The following is a 26182-nucleotide window of genomic DNA, read 5'->3' on the forward strand; positions in this document are numbered from 1 at the left end:
TCATCAACTTGGCTTCTGCTGTAATAGCCATGGTAAGAGAAACCTCTAATCCTTTCCATTTAACTACTTAAATAGTCTAACCTTAAATAATTCATTGTTCATTGCATTCCTACATGTTAAGCTGTCTCCACCCCGTCACAGGTTTTAGAAATGTACACAGTAAAAATACAGTGCACTCTAGAACCCCCCCCCCCCCAGACCAGAGCACATGCCAATGTAACCCAGCATGTTAAAAAGGTTTGCCCAGCGAAGGTGAGTTAAAGTGGTTATTATTTTATTAGGCAGGCTGTGGACAATAATACATTTCACTAAACAATCCTTAAAGGACTTTTCCCGCAGTGTTTCATAACTAATCATAAGGTCTATCTGTTTCCTGCTGCCTACAAAAGTGATTGTTTCTGCTTCCTGTTACTAGCCCAGAAATAATAGAAGAATTGTATTTTGAATTCTTCTAGGTGGTGTTCTGGAGTTCCAGACTAAATTCTATGTCCCTGTGCTTACTTTTCTGTAGGGAAGTCCACACCTCTCATCAAATAAACTTTTGATATATTTTAGATTAATGAATGTTGAATAACTTTCCAATAGCATGTTAATGAAAAATATGCTTCTTTCTATTGTATTTTTCCCGATCAGTCCTGTCAGCAAGCATTTCTGACTCATGCTGGAGTCCTAAACACTCAGAGCTGCCAGCCTGCTTTGTTCACAGCCAAACAGGCTGTGAACAAAGCAAGCTGGCAGCTCTGAGTGTTCTCCTTTGTGAACAAAGCAGACTGGCAGCTCGTAGTGTTTAGGACTCCAGCATGAGTCTGAAATGCTTCATGCCAGGACTGGTAGGGAGACCCCTAGTGGTCATTTCTTCAAAGTGGAAAATTAAATAGAAAGAAGCATATTTTTTAATAACATGCAATTGTAAAGTTATTCTGCATACATTAATCTATAATATATCAAAAGTTTTTTTGATGAGAGGTACCCTTAGGGGTACTCCCGTGGAAAACTTTATATTTTTTTATTTTTTATTAAATCAACTGGTGCCAGAAAGTTAAACAGATTTGTAAATTACTTCTATTAAACAATCTTAATCTTTCCAGTACTTATTATCTGCTGAATACTACAGAGGAAATTATTTTCTTGTTGGAACACGGAGCTCTCTGCTGACATCACGAGCACAGTGCTCTCCGCTGACATCTCTGTCCATTATAGGAACTGGCCAGAGCAGCATATGTTTGCTATGGGGATTTTCTCCTACTCAGGACAGTTCTAAAAAATATTTGACCCATAAAATAGGTTTGGATAGGGGATAAGATGTCTAGGGTGGGAGTACCCCTTTAGCACACTATTTTAAAACGTCTGTCATTCCAACATTGTGTGCTCTGACAGATGCTTTTCCATAGACTTTGACAGAGGAAAACGGTTGATTGACAATACAGCCATTTTTAAATCTACAATATTTTACGATGTGTGAACTCTAAGCAACACTATTTAAAAGTGACATCATTAGATCATTTTAAGATGCAGTTATATAGAATACACTCAATTCATGTAGAGCCTTAAAAAATAAAAATAATAATAATATTAAATGATAAATGGACTGTTGACTTGCAGACTAAGACTTGGCTTTGCAGTAATTATCGGGAACTATGGCTTGTTTCAATATCTACTCCCTGTAAGCTGTAGAAAAGTTATCACTGCATTAATCAAGATACAAACCATAGCCAACTGGTAATAAAATCTTCCATGTGCAGTCCAAGTTACTTGGGTAGTTTCCCGGAAAACCAGGGCTTAAAATCACTCCAATCAGATTTGTTAATGTTCCACCACATTTAGCTAAAAGAAATAAAGACAAAAATAAAATTGATAATTTAAGCAACAGTTTGGTGTGTGCCTCACTGTTAGCTTGAAACCTTCAGTACCTACAGTAAAGACTAACCAGCTAAATGCTATGGTGCCTTATTAGGATCAGGCACTGCACTGAACTACTTTCTCCGCTTGCCATAACACTGTAGTCAGTACAGGGCTGGTGCAAGGATTTTTGCCACCCTAGGAAAAACCTCGTATTGCTGCGCTTGGAGTGTACAAGTGTAGAGGAATATTGCAGTTAAAATAGAGGGTATGGGGTAACGATGGAGTGACAGAGGGCAATAGAGGAGTATTGGAGGTAATGCAGATTGTGAGCCCCCTTGTGGTTGGTGTGTGATAGTGACAAGCTTTGCACAGTGCTGCAAAATATGTGTGTGCTATATGAATAAAGAAATAATTATTAGTTATGGGGGTTGTAAGGATTACAGTGGGGTGATGGGCAACACTCCAGGTTGTGAATGTCACACTGGAGTGATACTGTGATTAGTATGGAGGTTGTGGTGATTTGGGTGCAAGGATTATAGTAGGGTGACAATTCAGGGTGCAGTGGGGTGTAGGCGATATGTGGGTGCAGATAGGGGAGGTTGATGTGAGGGTATGCACGGGGAAGGGTTACATGAGGGTGCAAACAGGAGAGGGTGACATGAGGGTGCAGGCAGATGGAGGGGGGCATGAGGGTGCAGATAAATTTAGGGTGATATTAGGGTGCACATGGGGAGGGTTACAGTGAGAAGTAGGACAAGGAGAAATCTGGGGTGTGTGGAAGTGTGTGGGTGACACTGCCAGACATTGCTCTAGAAAGATGATGTTGGGGTGCAGAGGAGAGGAGACTAATATTGTAGAGTTGCATTTTTATATACAGGAAGGCTATATGCATATAGATAAGGAGGAGGGAGGAAGTAGCAGTACTTGGAGCATTACAGGGTGGTTCACAACACATTCTGTGCTAGCTCCTTCTTATCCGGCAGGCACAGGCAGCTTGATATACTAAAGCTGTCGGAGAGCAAAAGTACAGTAGAGCGATGGACTCTAGGAGGTGCATGAAGTCGGGATTTGGATGTGATCTATGTGGTGCTTATGAACTGCAAATGAACACTGTTATTAATGGCACTCGTTTGCAGTTTAAAGCACCCGCTCAACACCCCCTTCTTCCTTGGTTACCCTGGGTGGGGGAAATCTGACCAGCTGCACCCTGGTTGACAGTGCACTTTAGGCAGCTGCCCAGTTTGCCTAGCAGCAGTGCCCTGGGTCGGTATTCGAGGGAGTTCCCAACTATGTCCATAGGTAGCTTGTAATAGTTTGATTCAACCAAAATTATAAATGTATTAAGTCTTTATAAATATTTTTGGAAAATAAATAAACACATCATTTTTTACTTTAAAGATAACCTGTCACCAGTTATATGCTGCCCAAAGCACAGGCTGAATAAAACCAGTGCAGACATTGAAATTCTGGGACACTATGAATTACTCTGAGTTGTTCGGGTGTTTCAAAGTAATCATAGTTTAAAAATGCTTCCTGCACTCTGTTAACTAGTCCTCAAGAGACCGTCTGTTCAGTTTAAGAAGCGCATCACTCCCTAGCTTGTGTAAAGGAGAGATGCATCACTCAAGGCAACCAGACAGGCCCAGGGGTCTAGTTACCCGGGTCCAGGCAGCATTTTCAAACTATGATAACTCTGAAATACCTAAGCATCTCAGAGAAATGTATATTGTCCTGGGATTACAATGCCTGTACCAGTTTTATGCTGCCTGCTGTTTGGTGGCAGCTCCTTTTTAAAATAATATGGTAAACTTTTGCATTAAGAAATGTATAGTACAATGGGATGAGCTGTTAATTTTCATTATTTTCATCAGAGCATTTGATAATGTTTACAGAGTGTCAGAGTATTAATATAAATTGTACTAATAGTTTTTTTATGGTGCCAATTGCCGTTCTGCAGTCGTTCTTTAAATCGATCCGCACCCTTTTTACGAAATTTATCTGGCATGGCAAAAGGCCCAGGCTGGCATACTCGCTGCTTACCAGATCTAAAGCCAAAGGTGGCATTGGTGTGCCAGATACTTACACCTACTGTTACGCCGAGCGCTCCGGGTCCCTGCTCCTCCCCGGAGCGCTCACGGCGTCTCTCTCCCTGCAGCGCCCCGGTCGGTCCCGCTGACCAGGAGCGCTGCACTGACATGGCCGTCGGGGATGCGATTCGCACAGCGGGACGCGCCCGCTCGCGAATCGCATCCCAAGTCACTTACCCGTCCCGGTCCCCTGCTGTCATGTGCTGGCGCGCGCGGCTCCGCTCTCTAGGGCGCGCGCACGCCAGCTCTCTGAGACTTAAAGGGCCAGTGCACCAATGATTGGTGCCTGGCCCAATTAGCTTAATTGGCTTCCACCTGCTCCCTGGCTATATCACATCACTTCCCCTGCACTCCCTTGCCAGATCTTGTTGCCTTGTGCCAGTGAAAGCGTTTAGTGTTGTCCATAGCCTGTGTTACCTGAACTCCTGCTATCCATCTTGACTACGAACCTTGCCGCCTGCCCCGACCTTCTGCTACGTCTGACCTTGCCTCTGCCTAGTCCTTCTGTCCCACGCCTTCTCAGCAGTCAGCGAGGTTGAGCCGTTGCTAGTGGATACTACCTGGTTGCTACTGCCGCAGCAAGACCATCCCGCTTTGCGGCGGGCTCTGGTGAAAACCAGTAGCCTCTTAGAACCTGTCCACCAGCACGGTCCACGCCAATCCCTCGCTGACACAGAGGATCCACTACCTGTAGCCGAATCGTGACAGTAGATCCGGCCATGGATCCCGCTGAGGTGCCGCTGCCAAGTCTCGCTGACCTTACCACGGTGGTCGCTCAGCAATCGCAGCAAATTGCCCAACAAGGACAGCAGCTGTCGCAGTTGACCGCCACGTTACAGCAACTTCTGCCTCTGCTACAGCAGCAACCATCTCCTCCGCCAACTCCTGCACCTCCTCCGCAGCGAGTGGCCGCTCCTAGCCTCCGCTTGTCCCTGCCGGACAAATTTGATGGGGACTCTAGACTCTGCCGTGGATTTCTGTCTCAATGTTCCCTGCATATGGAGATGTTGTCGGACTTGTTTCCTACAGAACGGTCGAAGGTGGCGTTCGTAGTGAGCCTTCTTTCAGGAAAGGCCTTGTCTTGGGCCACACCATTCTGGGACCGCAATGATCCTGCCACAGCCACAGTCCAGTCCTTCTTCGCTGAAGTCCGTAGTGTCTTCGAGGAACCAGCCCGAGCTTCTTCTGCCGAGACTGCCCTGTTGAACCTGGTCCAGGGTAATTCTTCAGTGGGCGAGTACGCCATCCAATTTCGTACTCTTGCTTCCGAATTATCATGGAATAACGAGGCTCTCTGCGCGACCTTTAAAAAAGGCCTATCCAGTAGCATCAAGGATGTGCTGGCCGCACGAGAGATTCCTGCCAACCTGCAAGAACTTATCCATTTGGCCACCCGCATTGACATGCGTTTTTCTGAGAGACATCAGGAGCTCCGCCAGGAAAAAGACTTAGATCTCTGGGCACCTCTCCCACAGCATCCTTTGCAATCTACGCCTGGGCCTCCCGCCGAGGAGGCCATGCAAGTGGATCGGTCTCGCCTGACCCAGGAAGAGAGGAATCGCCGTAGGGAAGAAAATCTTTGTCTGTACTGTGCCAGTACTGAGCATTTCTTGGTGGATTGCCCTATTCGTCCTCCACGTCTGGGAAACGCACGCACCCAGCTCACGTGGGTGTGGCGTCTCTTGGTTCAAAGTCTGCTTCTCCACGTCTCACGGTGCCCGTGCGGATTTCTCCTTCAGCCAATTCCTCCCTCTCAGCCGTGGCCTGCTTGGACTCTGGTGCCTCTGGGAATTTCATTTTGGAGTCTTTGGTGAATAAGTTCTGCATCCCGGTGACCCGTCTCGTCAAGCCGCTCTACATTTCCGCGGTCAACGGAGTTAGATTGGATTGCACCGTGCGTTACCGCACAAAACCCCTCTTAATGTGCATTGGACCCCACCATGAAAGGATTGAATTTTTCGTCCTTCCCAACTGCACCTCTGAGGTCCTCCTCGGTCTGCCATGGCTCCAGCTTCATTCTCCCACCCTTGACTGGACCACCGGGGAGATCAAGAACTGGGACTCTGCTTGCCATAAGAAATGCCTCTCCCCCCCTCCCAGTCCCGTCAGGCAAGCCTCAGTGCCTCCTCATGGCCCCCGTCCTGGTGTCACCCTGCCCCGTGCCAACCTTCACCCTCTGCCCTCCCTCCCCATTTCCACTCCTGCTGTACTGCCTGCCGTTGAGGAAACCCTCCATTCTTTCCCGGTGTCCTCGTCCCAGGTAAAGCAGTTGTCGGACAAAAAAAGGGGGAGACCTAAGGGGGGGGGTACTGTTACGCCGAGTGCTCCGGGTCCCTGCTCCTCCCCGGAGCGCTCACGGCGTCTCTCTCCCTGCAGCGCCCCGGTCGGTCCCGCTGACCAGGAGCGCTGCACTGACATGGCCGTCGGGGATGCGATTCGCACAGCGGGATGCGCCCGCTCGCGAATCGCATCCCAAGTCACTTACCCGTCCCGGTCCCCTGCTGTCATGTGCTGGCGCGCGCGGCTCCGCTCTCTAGGGCGCGCGCACGCCAGCTCTCTGAGACTTAAAGGGCCAGTGCACCAATGATTGGTGCCTGGCCCAATTAGCTTAATTGGCTTCCACCTGCTCCCTGGCTATATCACATCACTTCCCCTGCACTCCCTTGCCGGATCTTGTTGCCTTGTGCCAGTGAAAGCGTTTAGTGTTGTCCATAGCCTGTGTTACCTGAACTCCTGCTATCCATCTTGACTACGAACCTTGCCGCCTGCCCCGACCTTCTGCTACGTCTGACCTTGCCTCTGCCTAGTCCTTCTGTCCCACGCCTTCTCAGCAGTCAGCGAGGTTGAGCCGTTGCTAGTGGATACGACCTGGTTGCTACTGCCGCAGCAAGACCATCCCGCTTTGCGGCGGGCTCTGGTGAAAACCAGTAGCCTCTTAGAACCGGTCCACCAGCACGGTCCACGCCAATCGCTCGCTGACAAAGAGGATCCACTACCTGTAGCCGAATCGTGACACCTACTACACGGCCATCCAGCTTCAGAGATGGGCGGAGCTCGTAGACCCTGCCCCTCCGCCTGTTCTCTGGGAGTTGTTTACATTGTCACACCCTGGCCCCTTGATTAGGGAGTTATGGCTTCCCCCACGCCGCCCTTCCCGACGTGCAGACCTCTCACCAATGCTTCGGGGCATATTCGAAATATGGGCGTCCCACTCTCCTGCGCTTGCACCCTGCCCCTCTCCTGTCATGCCTGCATCCTTATTGCCCTCCCTAGCCGGCCTTGACACCCCCATTTTTCGCCCACTGTGGAATAACCTCCGACACACACACCTGTCTTCCTTACTCGGCACACGGGGCCTTGTTGACACCTCTAGGGTAGTTCAGGTTTTATGCTCCCAGTCTGGATTGTTCCTTCATCAGGCCCATGTGCGGCATGCTGTGAGAGAGCTCGTACTGGAAATACCTTCCGACAGACACTCACCCCTCTTGAATCTTTCCTCACCAAACCCACCACACGTAGGCTAAAAGTTTCTGCCCTGTACCCCCTTATAAAGGAACCTCAAGAGCTTCTTAAACTGTCTTTCCTCCTGGCCTGGGAGAGAGAGCTGGATGTCTCCCTATTCGAGTCGGAGTCCGCAATGGTATTACGTAACAGTCATGGTTTTTCTAGATGTGTTCGGCTCCAAGAGAATGCCTACAAATTAACCTCCAGATGGTATAAGACACCTGAGTGGCTCTTCGCGTACAAACTATCCCCCACAAATTTATGCTGGAGGTGTGAGGCTCACCCGGGCTCCTATACCCATATTTGGTGGTCATGCCCTCTAATCTCCGCATTCTGGGAGAGAGTTGAGGAGGTCGTGCAAGAGGTCATCTCGACCAATATCACGCTTTCCATACAATTGCTAGCCTTAAACCTGCCCACTAAAGACTATTCAGCCTCTAAAAGAGACCTGGCCACACATCTTCTTGCGGCAAAAGCACTAATACCTCTCTACTGGAAACAACCCTGCTCCCCCTCCATAGAGGAGTGGAGAAACAAAATCAATTAGATTTGCTGTTTTGAAGAATTGATTAGCTGGGCAAACAGATCTCATGATACATTCCTGAGAACTTGGTCGCCTTGGTGCAACTCTCCTTATTATACTGCCAAAATCTCCCAGCCGCCATCACCCCCAGTCTCTCCTGGTCCTGCGGAGGCTGACCCTCCTGTGTGAGCGACAAATGTGAGGACTCCTTCCTTGTTCCAGGTTCTTATTACATGTACTTCCCTTCTTCTCTTTCTATTTTCTTATCTCTTTTCTCTTCTGGATTCTTGACCCTAAACTTGCTTCCTATCTTACCCCCCCCCCCATGCACCCTCCACTTCTCTATCTTTGCCTCTCCGACCTGTCCCCACCTCTCTTTGCCCCCCCCCCCCGCCCTCTCTCCAGTCTTACTCCCCCCCCCCCCCCCCGTCACATCAGTTTTGGGGTTTTGCTAGAACCAGTGTGATTCCTCAGTATTGGCATATATTGTAACTCTATGCCTCGGTTACTGGTCACACTACCAGACTATGTGACCCTTTATTGATGTGTTTCAAGTTGTTTACACATCTTTGTAGAAATCACTTCTATGTTTGTGTTACTAAAGAAAACCAAATAAGAGCGACAATGGGATTTTGGAGAGGGAATTTTGCTGAAATGGTTTTTAGGGGGCATGTCGCATTTAGGAAGCCTCTATGGTTCCACACGGTATACTATTTTGGAAACTAAACCCCTCAAGGCACATAACAAGGGGTACAGTGAGCCTTAACACCCCACAGGTGTTTGATGACTTTTCGGATGTGTAAATTATTTTTTTTTTCTTTCACTAAAATGCATTTTTTCCCCCAAATTTACCATTTTTATAAGAGGTAATAGGAGAAAATGCCTCACAATATTTGTAACCCCATTTCTTTTGAGTATGAAAATAACCCATATGTGGATGTCAAGTGCTCTGCTGGTGCACTACAATGCTCAGAAGAGTCACATTTGGCTCTTTGAAAGCAAATTTTGCTTTTGGGGGGCATATCACATTTAGGAAGCCGCTGTGGTGCCATAACAGAAAAAATCCCACATGGCATACTGTTTTGGAAACTACACCCCTCAAGGCACTTGGCAAGGGGCACAGGGAGTCTTAACACCCCACAGGTATTTGACAGATGTGTAAAGTCGGATGTGTAAATAAAATTAAAAAAATCACTAAAATTCAGTTTTTTCCCCCAAATTTACCATTTTTACAAGAAGTTATAGGAGAAAATGCACCCCAAAATTTGTAACCCCATTTCTTTTGAGTATGGAAAAACCCTATGTGTGGATGTAAAGTGCTCTCTGGGAACTACAATGCTCAGAAGAGAAGGAGCGCCATTGAGCTTTTGCAGAGATAATTTTTTTGGAATGGAAGTCGAGGGCCATGTGCATTTACAAAGCCCCCATGCTACCAGAACAGTGGATCCCCACATGTGACCCCATTTTGGTAACTACACCCCTCACAGAATGTAATAAGGGGTGCAGTGAGCATTTACACCCCACTGGCGTTTGACAGACTTTTGGAACAGTGGGCTGTGCAAATAAAAAAATGTATTTTTCATTTTCATGGACCACTGTTCCAAAAATCTGTCAGACACCAGTGGGGTGTAAATGCTAACTGAACCCCTTATTACATGCTGTGAGGGATGTAGTTTCCAAAATGGGGTCACATGTGGGGGGGGGGTCCACTGTTCTGGTAGCATGGGGGCTTTGCAAATGCACATGGCCTTCGATTCCAGCCAAATTCTCTCTCCAAAAGCCCTATGGCGCTACTTCTCTTCCGAACACTGTAGTGCGCCAGCAGAGCACTTTACATCCAAATATGGGGTCTTTCCTTATTCCTAAGAAACGGTGTTACAAATTATGGGGGGCTTTTTTCCTATTACCCCTTGTGAAAATGAAAAATTTAGGATAACAACAACAAAAAAAAAATTTTCATTCTCATGTCCAACTTTAACCAAAATTCTTCAAACACCTGTGGGTAGTTAAGGCTCACTATGTTTTTTTTTTGTGTTTATGTCAGAACCGCTGTAACGATCAGCCACCCCTGTGCAAATCACCTCAAATGCACATGGCGCTCTCACTCCTGAGCCTTGTTGTGCTCCCGGAAAGCATTTTACATCCACATATGGGGTATTTCCATACTCAGGAGAAATTGCGTTACCCATTTTGTGGGTCTTTTTTTCCTTTTACCTCTTGTAAAAATTAAAAGTATGGGGCAACACCAGCAAGTTAGTGTAAAAATTTATGTTTTTTACAATAACATGCTGTAGTAGTCCCCAACCTTACCTTTTCATAAGGGGTAAAAAGAGAAAAAGCCCCCCAACATTTGTTAGGCAATTTCTCCCAAGTACGGAAATACCCCATTTGTGGCCCTAAACTGTTGCCTTGAAATATGACAGGGCTCCAAAGGGAGAGAGCACCATGCGAAATTGAGGCCTAAATTAGGTATTAGGGATTTGCATAGGGGTGGACATAGGGGTATTCTAAGCTAGTGATTCCCAAACAGAGTTAGAAAACTCCCAGCATGCCTGGACAGTCAATGGCTGTCCGGCAATACTGGGAGTTGTTGTTTTGCAACAGCTGGAGGCTCCGTTTGGAAACAGTGTCATACCAGATGTTTTTTTTATTGGGGAGGGGGGGGACTGTGTAGGGGTATGTTTATATGTAGTGTTTTACCCATTGTTCTGTATAGTGTAGTGTAGTGTTTTTAGGGTACATTAATACGGGCGGGGGTTCACAGCCGGAGAATTTGCTGCATCTCAAACTTGCAGTGAGAAACTCGCTGTAAACCTCCACCCGTGTGAATGTACCCTGTACATTTTCATGTGGGGGGGGGGGGGGGGGCAATGCTGGGAGTAGTTGTTTTGCAACAGCTGGAGGCTCCGTTTTGTGGTGTCCAAACTGTAGCCCTCCAACTTCAACTCCAAGCATGCCCATACTGTCCAGGCATGTTGGGAGTTGTAGTTTTGCAACATCTGAAAGAGCACAGATTGGAGACAACTGCAAAATGGTCTCCAAAATGTGGCCCTCCAGTTGTTGCAAAACTATAACTCCCAGCATGCCAAGACAGTCAAAGGCTGTCTGGGCAAGCTGGGAGTTGTAGTTTTAAAACTCCTAGAAGCAGCAGTGAAGATCACTTTACAGCGATCTTCACAGCTGCCTCTGATGCCGCCACCGCCGCTGCCACCTCCACTTGCCTGCCGCCAGTCCCTGTTGCCTGCGCCTGTCCTCAGGTATGTCCCCCCCCCTCGCCACATTGGCCCCCCACAGGGTCATCTTCCCCCGCTCTTCCCGGACTTCTAGGGATGGGCAGAGCAGGGATCTGAACTTTGACCCCTCCCAGTCAACTGAGACACTGTGATTGGTCCACAGGGACCAATCACAGTGATCACTAACCAGGACCACTCTCAGATGGTCCTGGCGTATGTTGCAGAACTTCTCTCCTGCCAGTAACAGCGGGACTTCTGCCTGTTAACCTGTGCGATGCCGCGCATTGCTGGGTTAACTGAATGACTAATATAAATGTCAGGATGCGTGAACTAGCTGCATAACCTGACATTTATATAAGTCATTCTGCAGGAAGGGGTTAATGTGACAATATATTTCCAGCTATCCTTTACTTCTAACATTATACAGATGTAAAGAAAACTTAGCAATAAGAAATCTTTACAATATGCTGAGTATTTTCAATTATTTTGTGTTGTGCATTAGGACATTTTATTATAGCATCAGCTAGCCAGGGCTTTTGCTTAGGAATAATTAATCATCTTTGACATTAAAGGCGAAGTTGGAAGGAACAATTTTTCTTATTTCGAGTATAATACTAATTATTTTTCGATGCTTTTTAATAAAATCACATTAACATCTATATAAGGTATCCTACACTATGCGGCAAAAGGTTAAAACAATGTTAACTTATTGTTGTGCCACAACATTAAGTAATTCCACAACCCTTGGATGCCAAGTTCATGAAATCCTTTTTTTCTGTTTTGCAACTGATACTTAAAATTTTGTAGGTTGTAAAATGAGTTAGCTAAGCTGTATAGATGAAGCACTGATCTCACTGTAAGATACTATGCAATAGGCAGAGCATTGTACAATGAAAGCAATCTAATGATTGCATATAAAAGTACCCTCTGGGGACTTAAAAATGGTAAAATAAAACAATGTTTTCAAATTATAGGTCCCTCCCCTTATAAAAAATAAAATTTTATCCCCTCCCCCCAAAAAAAAACCATAAACATAATAAACATATTTAGTTTTGCCGCTTGTATAATTGTCCAAATTAGTAAAATATAATGTTAACCCCTTAAGGACCCGTGGTTTTTCCATTTTTGCACTTTCGTTTTTTCCTCCTTACCTTTAAAAAATCATAATTCTTTCAATTTTGCACCTAAAAATCCATATCATGGCTTATTTTGTAATGACATCAGTCATTTTACCCAAAAATCTATGGCGAAACGGCAAAAAAAATCATTGTGCAACAAAATTGAAGAAAAAACACCATTTGTAGCTTTTGGGGGCTTCCGTTTCTACACAGTATGATTTTGTCGTACTTCTGAAAAAAATCATAACTACTTGCAGGAAAATTTATATGTTTAAAATTGTTATCTTCTGACCCCTATAACTTTTTTTATTTTTCTGCATATGGGGCAGTATGAGGGTTCATTTTTTTGTGCCGTGATCTGAATTTTTTTTAGTGGTACCTATTTTGTATTGATCGGACTTATTGATGGCTTTTTATTCATTTTTTCATTAAATAAAAAGTGACCAACAATACGCTATTTTGGACTTTGGAATTTTTTTGCACGTGTACGCCATTGACCGTTTGGTTTAATAATGATATATTTTTATAATTTGTACATTTCCGCATATGGCGATACCACATATGTTTATTTTTATTTAATTTAATTGATCTTTATTACCTTTTTTTATTTATTTTTTTACTTTTTTTTTGCAATGTTTTAGCTCCCATAGTGGCTATAACACTGCACACACTAATCTTTTACATTGATCAATGGTTTCTCATAGGAAACCATTGATCAATGATTCTGCTGCTTGACTGCTCATGCCTGGATCTCATCCACTAAGCAGTCATTCGGCAATTGGACACCAAAAGGCAGGTAAGGGGACCCTCCTCGTGTCCTACAGCTGTTCAGGACACTGCAATTTCACAGCGGCGGTCCCCAACAGCCCCCTGAGCTAACCGGCATTGGTTTAGTTTCAACTTTGAACGCTGCATCTAAAGGGTTCATAGCGCACGGTCCCACGATCAATGCTGCGCGGTATTAGCCACTGGTCTCGACCGTGGCCCCGCGTTATAGAACGGGAGCGGACTCAGGATGTACAGGTACGCCCTGGGTCCTTAACCCCTTAAGGACCCAGCCCTTTTTCACCTTAAGGACTGAGCCCTTTTTCGCAATTTGGACCACCGTCTCTTTACGAATTAATAACTCGAAAACGCTTTTACTGAATATTCTGATTCTGATACTGTTTTTTCGTGACATATTCTACTTTATTTTGGTGATAAATTTTTGGCGTTACTTGAAAATTGCAAAATCTGAAGGGACAGATGTTACAGAACTACAACTCCCAGCATGCCTGGCCAGTCTAGGCATGCTGAGAGTTGTAGTTTGGCAACATCTGGAGGGCTACTGTTTGGGCACAACTGTAACGGTGGTTTGCAAACTGTGACCCTCCCGATGTTGCAAAACTACAACTCCCAGCATGCCCAGACAGCCCTTGGCTGTCTGGGCATGCTGGGAGTTGCAGTTTGGCCTACCTAGTGGCTGCCACAGTAAAGATCACTTTACTTTCACTTTCAATGATTTCAGCAGGCATCCCGGTCCGGTCCCCAACCGGCTAGCGGCGGGGACCCGAATTCCCACGGGCGTATGCATACGCCCCACATCCTTAAGGACTCGGGATGCAGGGTGTATGCGTATGCCCGGCATCCTGAAGAAGTTAGGAGGTTAATGATCTCACATAGTAAATGGTGTAAATAAAAAAGAAAATACCAACCGCCAAATATTTAGATTTTTGGTGACATCATATAAAAAATGAATGAAAAGGGATCAAAAAGACCCATCAAACAAAAAATGGCACTGAGAAAAACTACAGGTAATAGTGCCAAAATTAGCCCCATATGAGCCTTAAACATCCATGTATATGGAATGATAAAAAAGGTTATAGGGGCCAGATAAAGTGCATAAAAAGTACATAAATAACACATTGAGTATATTAATAAAGGTTAAGACAGTCAGGTTGTACTTGCAAGCATGAGAATTAAATAGGTTGACCCATAACTAAATTCAGATTACACAAAAGGTATCAAAAATGGCCTGTCTAGATATTGCAGTATTTTTGGACAAATTACCATTTCTATTTTAGAAGGGTACTTTAAAATGATGAGAAATATACTGTACAGATTCTTACCAATACAAAGAGGGGAAGGATAATTCCACCGTCGTACTGTTCCAGGCATACATGAAATATGTGAATGTCCCTGTTGATGTGAAGAGAGAAGAGGTCAGAGACATAAAAGGGTTACATCAAAAAGCAGAATGGCAAAAAAAACTAAAGTCTAGTGCAGTGTCAGATGAGAGTTCTCTATTTCCATTTGTTCTGTGCCAAAACCTGTACTCTCGTGGCAGTAAAAATCATATTCTCTTATTAAAATGCATCCAAACTGTTATTCTGAAGTGTTCAAACAATGTATCACTTCTTTAATGACATGAACTTGTTAGTTATGCTTTTTCTAAGTATGTACTCTGGTATTCAGGTGTTCTTAAAAAAAAACAACAATATAATATAGCTGGAGTTGATGGAAAAAAGATGATACTTACCTACAATTGCTGCTTTGCAGGTCCCACTCTAGTTTGAGTTTGGCTCTTTCCAGTCCCTTAAAGGGGTACTCCCGTGGATTTTTTTTTTTAATCAACTGGTGCCAGAAAGTTAAACAGATTTGTAAATTACTTCTATTAAAAAATCTTAATCCTTCAAGTACTTATTAGCTGCTGAATACTACAGAGGAAATGGTTTTCTTTTTGGAACACAGAGCTCTCTGCTGAAATCATGACCACAGTGCTCTCTGCTGACACCTCTGTCCATTTTAAGAACTGTCCAGAGTAGGAGAAAATCCACATAGCAAACATATGCTACTCTGGACAGTTCCTAAAATGGACAGAGATGTCAGCAGAGAGCACTGTGGTCATGATCTCAGCAGAGGGCTCTGTGTTCCAAAAAGAAAACCAGTTCCTCTGTAGTATTCAGCAGCTAATAAGTACTTGAAGGTTTAAGATTTTTTAATAGAAGTAATTTACAAATCTGTTTAACTTTCTGGCACCAGTTGATTTAAAAAAAAGGAAGGATTAAGATTTTTAAATAAAAGTCATTTACAAATCTGTTTAACTTTCTGGCAGGATTTGATTTAAAAAAAAAAGTTTTCCACGGGAGTACCCCTTTAATGCTTGTTTTTTTCTTTGGCTTTAGAGATAAGAGGTCAGAATAGGATTTGCCAACTCAGCCAATCACTGGCTTCAGCAAGGGGTAGGCAACTATGTTATTTTTTTTTTTCACCAGCCCCAGAAATAAAACTATTATTTTAGAACATCAGAATATCCCATATAATCACATATTAAAGGGGTATTCCAGGCCAAAACTTTTTTTTATATATATATATATATCAACTGGCTCCGGAAAGTTAAACAGATTTGTAAATTACTTCTATTAAAAAATCTTAATCCTTCCAATAGTTATTAGCTTCTGAAGTTGAGTTGTTGTTTTCTGTCTCACTGCTCTCTGATGACTCACGTCCCGGGAGCTGTGCAGTTCCTATGGGGATATTCTCCCATCATGCACAGCTCCCGGGACGTGACATCAGCATTGAGCAGTTAGACAGAAAACTTCAGACGCTAATAACTATTGGAAGGATTAAGATTTTTTAATAGAAGTAATTTACAAATCTGTTTAACTTTCCGGAGCCAGTTGATATATATATAAAAAAAGGTTTTGCCTGGAATACCCCTTTAAGTCTTGAACAATTATTTTCTGATACAAAGCGAGGTGTAGATTGCGCCCTGTGGAGATGACTTGTAAGTCAGTGGGTGTCAGTTCTCAGAGCCTGACCAAGCCTATAACCCAAAACAAAAAGTGAAATGGAAGATGGCACTCCGGAAGATCGTGTCTGAAGAAACATGAAGTTTGTTGGGCCATCAATATACAAGGATGCAATGTTTTAACCTTGCAATCAGGTCTTTATCAATCATGCTTGATAAAGACCTGATTGCAAGGTCGAAATGTTGCAACCATATTATTATCACACAGTGACTATATAAAAACCAGTGAACATAGACCAATATGCCCCATACAAAGCCCATATAGTGCTGGTCCCTGATCCACACAGGTTCTGCAGACCGTATAAGTGATTACAATGCAGTAACATCTACTGACACACAGGAGGCATCTTCTTAGAGTTGTTCTCTTTTCTAACCTGTCTTGCTCAGACCATCATGAAGTCTTCTTTTAACCATGCCAGGCAACAAATATATAAGGCTCCACATGTTTTCCCTACCTTCAATGCCCCAAATTATCCTTACTGGGGTATTGGCTTGCACTAACAAAACACAGCAAAAAACTCTTTAAATATCCCCCAATGCATCTAAAGAATATGTGATTGCATGTGTAATAGCACAATTTAGCACAATACATGTCATATAAATTTGGCAATGAGCTAAATATTTTTTATTATATAAGTATAAAAATACTTAAAAACAATCCCAACTTACCTGCAATGTATACCCAGGTTCACATTGAAATGATACCACATCATTTACCATATATCTGTCACCATTTTTAATGCCATTGGTTGGAATCAATGGTTCTGGGCAAGCAGTAAGTCCAACAGCTAATGGGATACATAGAAAAAATATATAAAAAAAACGCAATTTGTGGTATGACATATAAAAGAAAACATGAGTACTTTCCATTGTCTCACTACCAATAATAAAGTTATCATTATACCACTGAATGAATGGAAAAGGGAAAAAGGGCTAGTTGGCCATAGCAACCAATTAAATTTCATCAGTTATTTCCTGGGGACCATTTAAAAAATAATAGAATGTAATTGTTTTTTACAGGCAACTACTCAATTTTTCCCTAGAATTTGCTTTGCTAAATCTTCGTCACTGAAGAGTTTAGAATAATTTTCAGATTTGAATATGGACATTTTTGATGTCCAATAATAATTTTTTATTTGATTTAAATTAGTACTGTTACTTAAAGGGTCACTCTCATTAAAACTAATTTTTGCTATTGCACTCCTTATGCTAATTGAAAAATATTTCTAATATACTTCGTTTAAAAAAAATTAAGTTTTCTATGTTTTATTTGCGCTTAAAAAAGCTCAAGAGCACATTTCCCCCCAACTCATACACAGACTTTGGACCAAAGTCCAAACACAGGAAGTGCCGCCTGGAGTGCTGAGGGGGGGGGGTGTCCAGCCTCATCCAATCATAGCTCCTCTCACACATAACTGCCATATGCTGTTGGTTGGACCCCCCCCTCAGCACTCCAGGCGGCACTTCCTGTGTTTGGACTTTGGTCCAAAGTCTGTGTATGAGTTGAGGGAAAATGTGCTCTTGAGCTTTTTTAAGCACAAATAAAACATAGAAAACTTCATTTTTTTAAAATAAAGTATATTAGAAATATTTTTCATTTACCATAAGGAGTGCAATAGCAAAACATTTTTTTTTAATGAGAGTGACCCTTTAAGAAGAAAAAAAAACTTTTATCAGGTCCTAGATACATGTCAAAAGTTCTGATCAGTCCAGGGCTCAGCGGTCAGTGCCCTCCAGGCTATATTAATCAGTCTCTATGTTTGGAGTGCAATTATAGAGTTTAAGCCTATTAGCTATTATAGAGTAATTAGCCTTGTATATCTTTGTTCATCATCAATTGCTAGATTATTCCTAACATCCTTAAAATAAATATAAAAATAAATTTAATGTATGACATATGCAGTAAATATAGTGTAAGCAAAAAGTCAATGCTGCAGACTACAAACAGTTTAGTCTGAGATTTGAACTGTACTTGAAATTACATTTTTTTTCAATGTGTACCAGGCACAATGCTATCAGCAGACTATCATTGTTGTGTAATGTTATCTTTAAACACCAAACAAAAGGCAAACATACAAGTTAGAAGCAATCTGGAGGAAAATCTGCTCTCTCATAGCAAATTGTTGTTCTGGGTCATTCTTTCATTTGTATTCTAAACCTTGAAACACATTATATGGAGCAGTGTTCATTTTGTGATAGATTTTCTACTGGAATAATAGCATAATAAAGTGGGATCTAAAGAAATTTGGAAGGTGGCTCCAATAATTAAAAAGAAATCCTCCTGCTCCCATTACCCTCATAGCTTCCTTTGTTAACAGACACAATGGTGGATATTTATCAAAGGATTTAGACTGGTTTTTCCTGTCTAAATTTGTCGCACAGAAAGTCGCAGTCTAAATATGTGCGACTTTTCTGCGACTTTTGCTCTAGAGGATATTTAGAACATGATGCATGCTAGTCTATTTTAGACGGAAATGCATTGGAAAATGCATCGGTGCTGAATTTATCAAAAGCGACTTTTCAGCGACAAGTCGCATCGGCTGAAAGTGCGCCGAAATGTCAGACCATGTTGGAGTAGATTTAAATACAGTCTAAAGCATAGATCTCAAAGTCTTTGCACAGAATTTATCAAGAGCCGTGCGCCTTTTGATAAATTAGGCACACAATAGACCAGCCTAACCCTCTGCAGTTTGGTCTATATTGATGCGGGACAGCTTTGATAAATATCCCCCAATGAACCCTAAATACTTTTAAAGTAATTTATTAGGTTTCTTACAGGGTTAATGCTTTATTGATAGCAGGAATTGTATTACTAGATTACTATTAGGGTGTGTGCATTTGTTTAGGTTTTTAATTGCAGTTAGTGGATACAAAACCAGGAACACATCATATGTGTAGGATTTAAAGGGGCATAAAGGAAAGACTAAGACTTCTAATTTCAAATCCTTTCCTGGGTCCTGTGCATGAAAACAGGACCAAGCAGCACACAAAGATAATAGAAGCATTATACACAGTATTATGAGTGAGCTTTGTATCTGCTTACACTGGTGTGGTGTTGTGTAGTGGCTGTTGCTGCTGTGGCACCGTGTCTGTGGGGTGGCATGGACCAGAGACTGGCCCTCGGTTGGGCAGCATTGGGGCTGCTCTGCCACTGGGTCATTCCCCCTATGGGCTCTGGCGTTGCAGCAGTGGTGGTCACCACTCAGCTCCATGCCATTTTATGTTAGGAACATAAGGGACTCGCTACACACAGGTGGAGGTGACATGGCTGGTGGGCTTGTACTATATATTCATAATGTATGCTACTGAGAAGCATAGAATCTTTGTGCAAGACGTGATATGAGACAGTGTCTTTGCATGCTTCCTGCTTTGTTCAGAATGCCTAACCCAGTAAGTGACTACCGTCTGAAGGGATACTGTATGGATTGTTGCACACTACATTTACTGAGCTGGGTGCAGAGTGCTGTGCATACATTGTATACCTTGCTGCCCAATATATAATCTTTATAGCACTGAAACATAGCACATTACTCAATCTGTGCAGATTAGCAGGGACTGCTATCAAATACAGCTTTTTACATTGCTCCTGTAAGAGTGTAAGTGGTAAGTCTAAGCATTGCCATTTTCACATATTACACTTGCTGGACTGGCATCTCTGGCATCCCCAGTCCAGCATGTGTTCACTGAGCAGTTAGGAAGACAGTATGCCTCACTGCCCAGAACATACTATTCATGGGAACATGGTAAAGATGGTCAAAGACAAAAGTATAGTAAGCATTGATGCTGTATGCATCACTTCTTATTGCCTGTCCAAAAGGAGGTAAGTGGCAATGTTGTGCATCACCCCTTACCTCCCCTACCTTCCTTACAATCTGAATTGGCCTTCACATTCTGAGGAAATCAATGGAACCAATATTCAGGGAATCCCTGTTACATTTCAGGAGATTCCCTCATCTGTACTACAAAACTTAGTTTCAGCACTAATACTTTTGAAAAGTTACATTGTGTACTGATATTTTGACAACAATATAGCCTGAATATTGTGTTGTTTAGTAAATATGATTAGCTTAGAGCAGCAATGTACATGGATTTTTATTGTTTGAGAATAAGTACAAGAGAACCATGAAATCGATAAGCACGACAACAAGCCTTAATAAAGCAGACAAAGATTTTGCTAATGACACTAAAATTAGCTCCATAAACATGGCATGTTCTATTATCTTAATGAAGAGAATGCCAAAAAGACAGAACTGAAGTTAAAACCGCTAACAGAAACGGTGTCATTTGGCGAATAAATGTACAGTGATAATCTAAGACAGAAATCCAATAAGTGACATAAATCAAAGGCTTTGTTCGGCTTGTAAGAGAGGCCTGTAAACTAATTAGTCTCTAAGACACTTACATGAGATACAGTGTATAAAACAATTGGGTTTTCACTTTTACTTGAAAAATCTTTTATGCCTGTACAATGATGATTATGGTCTAGAGCATATTTGCTATGGTTTTAGATTAAGTATCAGTCAAGTTTTAAAATAAAATAAAACAAAAACAACAATTACAATATTAACTATAGCTAAACATCATGGTCTGTGGTGGTCTAGAGTCTGTGATGTCAGAATTGTTCACCTGAGAGGGCTAGTTACACTCTCTAGACAACACTACTACAATTCACCCAAGATAAAGGGGGGGGGGGGGTGAATGGAGAGAAGGGGGGTTGACATGTAGAAACTGTAAAACTTATAATTATGTCTTATCCGAACGAATTAGTTCTTTACATATACAGTATATAAGGTAATCAGTAGAACATGTTTCCTATATATGATTCTCATTAGGAGTATTGTTCAGTGTTCGCATTCCTAAGGCATGGTGGGAAGGTGATAAAGTCTCAAGTATAGACCTTAATAATGAGTCTCTGTCCTAAGCTGTGTTGGGGTTTGTGCAATGTTATTCTGACTTACAATTAATTACCCATTTGACTTGACAGAGAAACATTCACACATCGGTGTTAAAGAGACATCTATTGTAGTTAGATCTATATCTCTTTCCAATAAGTTTGATAGTTTTGGAAAATGTCAACTGGTGCTTTCATGTCTATGGGGAACCATGTGAAATGTCAGAAGTAATCCCCATACTTCTAATTTAGGGCTCCATACATAATGTATGGAATGTGGGTTTGAAATCAGCTTTGGACAGTTAACCCTTAAAGGTGTACTCCAGTGGAAAACTTCTTTTTTTTTTTTATGAATTGGTGCCAGAAAGTTAAACAGATTTGTAAATTACTTCTGTTAAAAAATCTTAATCCTTTCAGTACTTTTTAGTAGCTGTGTGCTACAGAGGAAAATCTTTATTTTTTGAATAACTTTTTTGTGTTGTCCACAGTGCTCTCTGTTGAAACCTGATGCCTGTATCAGGAACTGCCCAGAGAAGGTGTCAGCAGAGAGCACTGTGGACAACACAAAAAAGAAATTCAAAAAGTAAATAATTTCCTCTGTAGCATACAGCTGCTAAAAAGTACTGAAAGGATTAAGATTTTTTAACAGAAGAAATTAACAAATCTGTTAAACTTTCTGGCACCAGTTCATAAAAAAAAAAAAATAATAATAATAAGTTTTCCACCAGAGTACCCCTTTAACCCCTTAAGGACCAAGCCCATTTTAACCTTAAGGACCAGGACAATTTTATTTTTGCTTTTTAGTTTTTTCCTCCTCGTCTTCTAAAATCCATAACTCTTTTATATTTCCATCTACAGACCCATATAAGGGCTTGTTTTTTGCGTGACCAAATGTACCTTGTAATGAAACCTCTAATTTTACCATAAAATGTATGGCGAACCCCCCCAAAAATTTTGGGGGAGGAAATTTTTATGAAAACCACAAGTTTGCACATTTTGGAGGGTGTTGTTTTCACACTATAGACTTTATGGTAAAAATGATTTGTGTTCTTTATTCTGTGGGTCAATACAATAAAAATGATACCCATGGCTAGATACTTTTATATTTTTGTACCGCTTAAAAAAAATCTAAAACTTTTTGTAGAAAATCAGTAATCTATTTTGACCACCTATAACTTTTTTCATTTTTCCCTATATAGGGCAGTATGAGGGTTCATTTTTTGTGACATCATCTGTACTTTTTATCGCTACCACATTTGCATTTATAAAACTTTTAGATAATTATTTATACATTTTTTTTTATAAAATGTGACAAAAAAAGCAGCATTTTTGGACTTTTTTTTATGTTTACGCCATTCACCGTACTGGATCATTAACATTATATTTTCATAGTTCAGACATTTATGCATGCAGCAATACCAAATATGTTTATTAAAAAAATTACGCTTTTTGGGGGTAAAATGGGAAAAACTGACAATTTTAATTTTTATTGGGGAAGGGGATTTTTCACTTTTTTTTACTTTTTATTTTTACAGTTGTCAATTTTTTTTTCACTTTTTATGTCCCCATAGGGGACTATCTATAGCAATCATTTGATTGCTAACACTGTTCAGTGCTATGCATAGGACATAGCACTGATCAGTATTATCGGTGATATTCTGCTCTGGTCTGCTCGATCTCAGACCAGAGCAGAAGAACCCGGGAGACGGCTGGAGCCAGGTGAGGGGACCTCCAGCCACATGCTGGATGATTGGATCGCCGCGGCAGCACTGCGGGCGATCTGATAATCCATCCAAAGTACCGCACTGCCGCAGATGCCGTGATCTGTATTGATGACGGCATCTGAGGGGTTAATGGCGGACATCCGCGCAATCGGGTCCCTGGCTGCTGTTAGCAGTCGAAACCTGCCTTGCATGACGCGAGCACCGTTCTCGCGGTCATACACAGGACGTAAATGTACGTCTTGGTGCGCGAAGTCCTGCCAAACCAGGACGTTCATTTACGCCCGTAGTCGTTAAGGGGTTAATGGTAATGATGTTGATTGCTTATGCAATAGCACCCCCTTGCATATGGGTAGTTGTCATTACATGAACCAGTAATGCATTATGGGTATTATAGTGATGTCATAGTCATTACAATATGTACACACCCAGTATACCTTCATTGGCGAATTCCAATTTAGGAGGGTGTGTCTAACTAATTAAAAAGTCTGTTAAACCAGATGTTAAGGGGACTAGGGTAATACACCAAGAAGAGACCTAGGGACACACCTAGAGCTAGAGAAAAGACTCAGACAAAGACAAAGAAGTCTGCCTTTGAAAGAGTTCCACAAGATGGAAGCCGTGAAAGCCATGTGAGATGCCAGAAAGTCGGATGGATCACACGGTACTGTACCAATGGCTATCCATGACGATGTGAGGAGGGACCATCCAGCTTTCCTAAGAGCAGAAATAAGGTTCTTACATAGACTTGGTAGGAGATACAAAACTGGTATTCCATTTAATTAAGACTAATTTATATAATGTGTATAGAATTATACCAATAGAATAAGTAATTATGTACCTCTTTATTGAGGACATAACTTTAGGATATTGTGAGACTTCATTCTACCTGCAGAAGAATCAAAATACTTCTTATATTTATTGATAGAGCTCCTATTTTTGCAGTGTATTATCCCTATCAGTGTAACACTGACAGCTGTCAGTGTTTCACTGATACACACACAGTAGCAGATCAGGCTTTGCCTCTGGCATAGCCTGATCAGCTTCCATAGTCAGGTAACCAGGGGCCGTTCAGAGGTCTCTGGTTGCCATGGCTACCAATAATACCCCGCGATAGCATCACAGGGTCTCATTGGAGAACAGAGGGAGTTCCCTCCCTCTGTCACCAGTGATCAGTGCTGCGGTCACATTGATCGCAGTACTGAAGGGGTTAACTGTCAGGATCAGAGCACAGCTGCAGTGGGTGACTGGCGACATGCGATCGACGGCCCCAACCGCCGAACACCGCCCGTCACAGGGAAAATGGACGTATATACATGTCCATTTACGGGAAGGGGTTAATAGTGGACTACAGTACCCAGAAAGATTATCAGAATTAATGTAATTTAGTTTAGAAAAAAATGGCTTTTAGGGGAGGCCTAATAACTATGTATAAATATATCTGGGGGCAGTAGATCTCTCCTATTACTTATTTTTAACCAGGACTAGATCTATCACAATGGGGCATCCTCTACGTCTAGTGGAAAGAAGGTTTCTACACCAGCTCAGACAGGGGTTCTTTACTGTAAGAGCAAAGAGACTGTGGAACTCTCTTCTGGAGGAGGTGGTCATGGTGAACTTAATAAAAGAGTTCAAAAGGGGCCTGGTTGCATTTCTGGAGAATGATACCATTACAGGTTATGGATACTCGATCTAATCTATAGGGACAAAACGTTGATCCAGGTATTTGATCTGATTGCCATATTTGGAGTCCGGAAGGATACCCCCCCCCCCCCCCCCCCCTTGGTATAAGCAATTAGCACCAACCTCATAATGGTTTTTTGTATTTTGTTTCCTTCCTCTGGATCAACACAGTAGAGACACAATAGGGATATAGGTTGAACTTGATGGACTCTGTTTTCTTTTTCAACCTTGTGAATTATGAACTATGTCAGAACAAAGGCAGCTTTGATCAACTGTGGCTTCAACCACTAAGACTAATAAATAAAGAGAAGGAATAAGCAAGAAAAGGAAAATGTGGAGGCATTTGACAACAACATACCTTAATGCGCTACCGTAATGAACATGGGGAGTCCAATATGCCACAGTCAATGTAAAATATAATGGTAGCACAGTGATGTTTAGAAAAGAAACAGTCTTCAAATAAACAATGATGAGGAAGTCCAGGAAACTCACCGTGTCCTAAGACCACATACTGTAGAGACCGACGGAGGGTGCCAGGAGGAAGACTCAAAGGCTACAAACCGGTAGGTTTTGTGCAAATGCACTTCTTCCGGCCTCAAAGAAGTGCATTTGCTGGAAGAAGTGCATTTGCACAAAACCTAGCAGTTCTCCTGGAACCCTCTGTCGGTCTCTTCCGTATGTGGTCTTAGGACACGTGAGTTTGCTGGACTTCTTCATTATTGCTAATAAAAAAAGAACCTTCACGTACTGCACTGCACAAAAACTATGGAGAGAATTTATCAAGTGTTTTGGTTTAACGCTTAGAAGACACAGTGCACTAACATGTGTCTCTCTATATGGTACAAAACTACAACTCCCAGTATGCCCTGCCAGTGGAGAAATGCTGGGAGTTGTAGTTTTGCAACAGCTGAAGAGTCATAGGTTGGGTCTTAATTCGATAACATGTGTCTCTCTATATGGTACACAACTACAACTCCCAGCATGCCCTGAGTTTTATTAAATGGGAATAAGCCTCTTTACCCAAAAGTTACCCTCTTTTCTCATTTTACAAATAAAAAAAGTGAAACAATTAAATAAATAAACATAAATGTATTTGGTATCGCTGCGAACAGAAATGTCTGTACTGTTTAAATAAAATGCAATTGGTCCTGTGCATGGTGTAAATGTAAAAAATAGCCAAAAGTGCAGATTCATGGTGACATCACATTCCAAAAAAGAATGCACAAAAAAAGTGACCAAAAAGTCCCATATATGCAAACATGATACAGTTAAAGACTAAAGATCATGGTGCAAAAAATTTGCCCTCATACATCCCCATATACGGAAAAATAAGAAAGTTATCCGGGTTCAGCTGAGGGTCAGCAATGCACTATAACTACACAGCACTTAATGCAGTCACTTTTCCTTTCAGTTTGAAATTGACTGTGCTGAGGTAATTTCTCCTAGCTGTGTGTTGCTCAGACAAATTTATCATATGCCGTGCAGCATTTCATAAATTTGACCAATGTCAGCACTTTCACAGCCAATAATTATTGACTGTAAAACATGTCTACCACAGACAATAATGATACATTCCTCCCATTGTGCCCGTCTCAGACTTGCTTTGAAGATTCTCAACTGAGCATCCAAAAATGACATCCAGAGAACAATGGGTGGAATTTTTGTTGTCATTCTAGGTACTACGCGCATGAGTGGGCGGTATTTTTTAAAAATGTGCCAAGAATCTGTGGCACATTTTCATGTCAATTTTTAAAACTTAGCAAAAAAAGTGAGTGTGCAGATGGAAAGAA

At 42.2% G+C, this 26182-nt stretch overlaps 1 protein-coding gene across 3 annotated transcripts in view; it reads right to left on the reverse strand.

The window, feature by feature from the left end:
* Positions 1–26182, reverse strand: part of CSMD1 (CUB and Sushi multiple domains 1) — a 1887231-nt gene that overhangs the window by 248258 nt on the left and 1612791 nt on the right. For all 3 annotated transcript variants that reach the window (XM_056565713.1, XM_056565712.1, XM_056565715.1), the window contains exons 38-40: positions 16767–16885; positions 14416–14485; positions 1708–1824 (exon numbers count right to left, since the gene is read on the reverse strand). In XM_056565713.1, coding sequence (XP_056421688.1) covers positions 1708–1824; positions 14416–14485; positions 16767–16885 — 306 coding nt within the window. The remainder of the gene's footprint in view (positions 1–1707; positions 1825–14415; positions 14486–16766; positions 16886–26182) is intronic.

The sequence above is a fragment of the Hyla sarda genome, chromosome 3, assembly GCF_029499605.1.
Source record: "Hyla sarda isolate aHylSar1 chromosome 3, aHylSar1.hap1, whole genome shotgun sequence".
NCBI classification, from domain to species: Eukaryota; Metazoa; Chordata; class Amphibia; order Anura; family Hylidae; genus Hyla; species Hyla sarda.